General features: G+C 50.3%; 1 protein-coding gene across 1 annotated transcript in view; it reads left to right on the top strand.

Moving 5' to 3' along the window:
- Positions 1-3,404: 3,404 nt before the first annotated feature.
- Positions 3,405-6,000, top strand: part of PDZRN3 (PDZ domain containing ring finger 3) — a 241,095-nt gene continuing 238,499 nt past the window's right edge. The window contains exon 1 of the mRNA XM_027587038.2: positions 3,405-4,256. Coding sequence (XP_027442839.1) covers positions 3,534-4,256 — 723 coding nt within the window. The 5' untranslated portion in view covers positions 3,405-3,533. The remainder of the gene's footprint in view (positions 4,257-6,000) is intronic.

The following is a 6,000-nucleotide window of genomic DNA, read 5'->3' as shown; positions in this document are numbered from 1 at the left end:
CATTGCCCATTTGGTTCACCCCTGTTCCAGTGCTTTCTCTAGTACTGAACCCACAAATTATTTAAAGCCTGGGGAAGCTAAGGGTTGATAGGGGAAGAAGGAGGTGAGGAATGTTGGGGGCATGGAGTGATTTTCTACATCATTTGTAAGGGTAGTAACTCCCGAGGAGTTAGGGGTTCTGCAGGAGGCAGCATAATGCTCACAGAGATTAATGTGAGCGTTCTGGAATCCTGTCTATGTTCTTGACTGCTATTTTGATAACTTACATAATCTCTGTAAACTCGTTTCTTCATCTGTAAACTGTAGCTAAAGACACATGTTTGTGATGGGCTGTGAGGATAAATGAGAAAAACAAAGGTCACGTAGTGAGCACAATGCTTGGCCTGGAGTACCAGCTCAAAAAAGGGCAGACATTATCATCTTCTGATTAAATATGATAGAAAAGACAATCAGAACAAAATTTAAAATGAGAGTGAGGGTGAACATAGCATTTCCATTAGGCTTGGGATCACTTTTGGTTAGAAAGTGCCGAATTAGACTATAGAAGAAAAGGGTTAGGGCGGAGATGGTGGATGCCATAAGAAGCGTTTGCAAAGGCACCAATCCACCTGTCCCCAAGGAATCATCTGCTTATAAACACTCAGCTGCTTCTGTGACTGTTGACTAAGAATCAATCCATGTCAGAAAAACTAGCTACTCTTCTCAGAGGGCCACCAGACGGGTGCCAAATATTCACCTTCCAACAGTGTGTATTCATGTTTATGAGTGTGCTGTCTCAACTTCCCAATTTAACACCCCTCTCTCACTGTGCTGCACTCACTAGGTCATTCTACAGTCAGCGGAGGATGTGGGCTGCTAGAACTTGCCTGACTTTAGCAATTAATGAAAGGTAGCCCCAAACCAGTGGTTCTAAATCTAGGGCAATTTTGCCCCCAGGGGACATTGGTGATATCTGGTTGTCACAACTGGGGGGTGGGGCTGAGGCTGCCACTGGCACCTACTGCATAGTAACCAGAGATGCTGCTGAACATCCTACCATGCACAGAACAAGCCACCACCAAAAAGAATTATTTCACTATCATTAAAGCCAAGGTGGAGAAACCTTGCCATTCACTGTACTTTTTTTTTTTTAACCTTTCTTGTTCTTAGTCCCCCTGTTAAATGTAGCCACTAAATAATATACATGACCTGACAACTCTGACATTCTAGGAGGCTTGGTTGTCTTGTTCTTTTTTTTCTGACCTTCAATATTTTTTATTCTAAAATTAACCAATGAGGAGTGGCTCTGATAGCCTTTGCTTTTGCCTAAAGAGGCTGATCCACATTACTATAGCTTCTCTGTGGCCTCCACTGTAGCATTTCATCAACCACCTCTCTGTCTGCTGCCCTTGCAGAGGTGGTGGTGGGTGGCTCCTAAAAGAAGCTGACACCCAAAGCAAGCACTCATTTCCCATTTATGGTGTATGATGAGCTTTCCCTGTTTCTCAAAACCAGTTTGGTTTGAAGATTATCCCCCTGTTGACACTAGCCCACCCTGTGAAACTGACAAGCCCACACACCTTTGTTGAAAGAATGTGTTTCTTACTCATTATCTGAGAAACTGTGAGCCGCTTAATAAATATACTGATGGAGGATTCCTGGCACATGCTTATCTGAACAAAGGCCAATTATATTCCACCCCACGTACTATCAAAGAAATGCATTAATTGATTAAAGCAATGAAAAGAAAGCCTCTACCACAAAGAGAACAAATGCCACCAACACTGATTTAAGAACACTGTCCAGTGACCTCAATAATGCACTGAAAAATCTAGTAGTCAGTGACAACTTTTTAAAGGTCAGTTCAAAACAAGTAATCCTGTGGACATCAAGGCAATCCTTTCACTCTGGTGAAGCAGTTAAATAGTGAAGGTCACGGGGCTTTAGCAGCCAGATAAAGGAGAGAAGTAAAAGCAATTAGACAAAATGGATGCTGTAATCTCGCTTTCTAGACCTCAGAGCCACACTAAACCCAGAGATCCAAATTTTCACTTCACTATTCAGAAACTGGCAGCAGAGTCCAAATGAGAATTCCATAGCTTGATTTCTCTCTTACCAGTGCTAACTGCATTTTTTTTTTTTTAGCAATGTCTACAGCCTTGGGAGAAAAAAAAAATCACCAAATCCATGTATGATGCTATGTATTTATCATCTAAACTGGGATCCCTAAGTATTCCTTCAACACACAGAAGTATTGCTGAAAATTACAAGACTCACTACATTGCTTGAAAAGCTGCCCCAAAGTGAAAGAAAAAAAGTCCAGATTCTTGGAGGGCCACTTTCCAATCAAGTGGAGGTACACGGACCAGAGGCATCAGCCTCTTTTGAAGGCTCTTTTAACACAGCGATTCTCAGGTCCCGCCCCAGACCTACTGGATCAGAATCCACATCCACATTAAAATTTGAGAAACACTGCTGTAGGAGATCTTACAGGACAATTTTTTTTTTTGCCTTCTCCTAGCTTGAGTTTCCCCGATTGGAAAATGGAAATATAACAAAGTATACACAAAGGAAAAATCAAAACATTACTGAAGGAACACAGTTCACATGATTGCGGGGGTGGCGGGGTGGGTAATAGGGAACTTCTCTAAGATCTATACTTGTGAGATTTTTAACGTTGTAGAACCAGCGTTACTTATTTTGTAATGCAGTAAAAATAATTTTTAAATGGCGTTAATACTCTCTCACAGCAGGGACCGATTTAGAAGCGCGGACACTTCAGAAGTATTAAGTGAACGGAGCCAGCACTCCATCCAGCCTTTCCCAACCCGACAGCCTACGAGCAGCCCTCGTCCCCGCAATTCGCCCCTGTAGATTTGCCCTCGGGTTCTGGAAACCTTAGCCGGCCAAACCCTGAGGTCCGCCGAACCTCTGGTCGGAACTGTAGTTGCTGGAGCGTTCTTCAGGCTAACTTTCCCCGGAATGAAATAAATAAAGACCGTAAGTGCTGAGATAGCGGGCCTCAAAATATTTTTTCGTTCTCGGCAATCAGCCAAGAAAAGAGGGGGCGGGGGCGGGGAATAAAAAGTCGCTATCTGTCCCGGAAGGGGCTCCAGGAGAGCTTGTCTGGGCGACTGCAGCAGCCTCAGCTCCAAACTTAGTGAGCTTTTCTCGGCTTGTGTGGGTATCTCACAGCGAAAACTTCAAGAGAGCAGTCGCCGGGGAGAAGGGCTCAGGCTGGCGTCCTGGGCGGGCCAGTCCGCTCGGCGAGCCTCTGGGTCTCCCCATCCTCCTCTGCCTCCCGGCTTCCTCCTTGTTGCAGGGGGCGGGCGGCAGGCAGCCGAGGCAGGATGTGCGTGCGCACGCGCTCGCGCATATACGGCTGGAGGAGTCCTGTTCCTCGGGCATTTTCCGAGGAAGTCTGGAGCAATTAGGCTCAGTCCGGGGAGAGCGAGCGAGCGAGCGGGCGGCGCAGCCGGCGTGTCTGGGCTGCCTCGCAGGGAGGGAGGGGGCGGCCGGCCGCCCGGCGGCGACCCCGGGCCCCGGCCGCCACCATGGGCTTCGAGCTGGACCGCTTCGACGGCGACGTGGACCCGGACCTGAAGTGCGCACTGTGCCACAAGGTCTTGGAGGACCCGCTGACCACGCCGTGCGGCCACGTCTTCTGCGCCGGCTGCGTGTTGCCTTGGGTGGTGCAGGAGGGCAGCTGCCCGGCGCGCTGCCGCGGTCGCCTGTCGGCCAAGGAGCTCAACCACGTCCTGCCGCTCAAGCGCCTCATCCTCAAGTTGGACATCAAGTGCGCGCACGCGGCGCGCGGCTGCAGCCGGGTGGTCAAGCTGCAGCAGCTGCCCGAGCACCTTGAGCGCTGCGACTTCGCGCCCGCGCGGTGCCGCCACGCGGGCTGCGGCCAGGTGCTGCTGCGGCGCGACGTGGAGGCGCACATGCGCGACGCGTGCGACGCGCGGCCGGTGGGCCGCTGCCAAGAGGGCTGCGGGCTGCCCCTGACGCACGGCGAGCAGCGCGCGGGCGGCCACTGCTGCGCGCGGGCCCTGCGGGCGCACAACGCGGCGCTGCAGGCCCGCCTGGGCGCGCTGCACAAGGCGCTCAAGAAGGAGGCGTTGCGCGCGGGCAAGCGCGAGAAGTCGCTGGTGGCGCAACTGGCCGCGGCGCAGCTGGAGCTGCAGATGACCGCCCTGCGCTACCAAAAGAAGTTCACCGAGTACAGCGCGCGTCTCGACTCGCTCAGCCGCTGCGTGGCCGCGCCGCCCGGCGGCAAGGTAGGCGCCCGAGGCCAGACCCGACCCCCCGCCGGCCCCCTTAGGTACCCAGGGCGCCTCCCGGTCCCTTGGGGCACCGGGATGCCTGGAACTTCCCAGGAGCATCCTTGCCTCCTCCTTCCTCCACTGCTTACCAGTTGTATCACCACGAGCAGGTCGTTGAAGCAGTTTAAGCTTGGAAACTATGGTCCCTAAGGATTCCATACGCAGGGTGAAATGTAGCTACAGCAGAGCTTCCAGGGGTCTGGAAAGACTGAAAGGAACCCACATTCAGCGTGGAGTAAGAACGAGCGCAGCTCCAAAGTCGGAACTGTGTCCAAAGGCTTTGCTGCTCAGATCAGCTAGGTGATGTTGTGGAAGTTACTTAACCTCTGTTAAGGTTGAAAAGTTCCCTTATACACGTGGCGCCCAGGATGAGCTACTGACACACAGGGTGAACTATATCCATGCGTCCTCAGGAATTCCAGAAAGAGTAAACGAAACACACAGTTCTGAATAAGTTCAGAAGGCTGCCAAAAGGCAGGCCCCTGGAGTGAAAGCTGGATTCAGACGCGGGCTTTGCTGCCAGCTAGCTGGCTGACCTTGAGCAAGCTGCTTAGCCTCTCCAAAGTTAGAAACTGGTCCCTAGAGATGTGACATAGGGGTAAAACACAGCCTGACACCGGCTGTGGTGTTCATCCGGGGATGGGCATTCCAGAAAAGAAGGAAGCGCCACCGAACATAAAGTAATAATTGAGAGTAAGTCCTCTGGAATTGGAACTGTCTTAGAATTTAGGCTTTTTGTTAGCCAGCTGGTGACTGTGTGGCTTAACCTCCAGGTGCCTCCTTTCCCTAAAAGTAGAATAGGTAGTTGTCAGCCTTCAGGGGGAGAATACGTTAAGACCTGGCACTGTGTTTGACCAAGGCTCAACAAATGTTGCCTGCAGTTATCTTTAACATCTCCCCCTGAGCCATCCCCTTGTGCTGGTTGTTGGTGTAATTATGACTACAGCTAGTGAAGGCTTACTTTCCTCTAGGCCTTATGCTAAATACTTCTCAGTTGTTTTCTTCTTAATCACTTGAAGCAGGTGTGATGCTTCTCATTTGTAGATGAAAAAACCAAGCTCTAGTGAGGTTCAGTGGTGCCTGAGTCCTAGCTCTTCGGTGCCAGAGTTGCGTTCTGAACCCCCATGTCCCGGTCTCTCCAGCCCCAGGTCTTTTTTTTTTTTTTTTAAGATTTTATTTATTTATTTGAGAGTGTGAGAGAGTGACCGAGCGAGAACACAAGCAGAGAGGGAGAAGCAGACTCCCTGCTGAGATGGGAACAGACCTTGGGGCTCTATTCCGGGACCCTGGGATCATGACCTGAGCCGGAGGTCAATGCTTAACCGACTGAGCTGCCCAGACACCTTACCAGCCCCAGGTCTTAAGCACTATTGTGTTGCCTCTCAGTGTAACCATGAGTACCATTTTTTTTTTTTGAGTGTTTATTATGTGCCAGCAAATGTGGGAAGCACTTTACAGGCATTATCTATTTAATCCTTTGAGATGGAGGAGGCAGGCTCAGAGTGGTCATAGAACTGGTCCAGAGTCATACTGTGACTCAGGGGACAGAGTGGAGATTCAGTTTCTACATCAGAGTTACCAACCTTGGGATATATCGACATTTTGCACCCCATTATTCTTTGTTGTAGCAGACTCTCTTCTAGATTGAACGGTGTTTAGCAGCATCTCTGGCTTCTACCTGTAGATACCAGTAGCACTC

Source organism: Zalophus californianus, chromosome 1 (assembly GCF_009762305.2).
Source record: "Zalophus californianus isolate mZalCal1 chromosome 1, mZalCal1.pri.v2, whole genome shotgun sequence".
In the NCBI taxonomy this organism is placed as follows: domain Eukaryota; kingdom Metazoa; phylum Chordata; class Mammalia; order Carnivora; family Otariidae; genus Zalophus; species Zalophus californianus.
The sequence above is the reverse complement of the archived record's forward strand: the minus strand, read 5'-3'. Positions and strand labels throughout refer to the sequence as shown.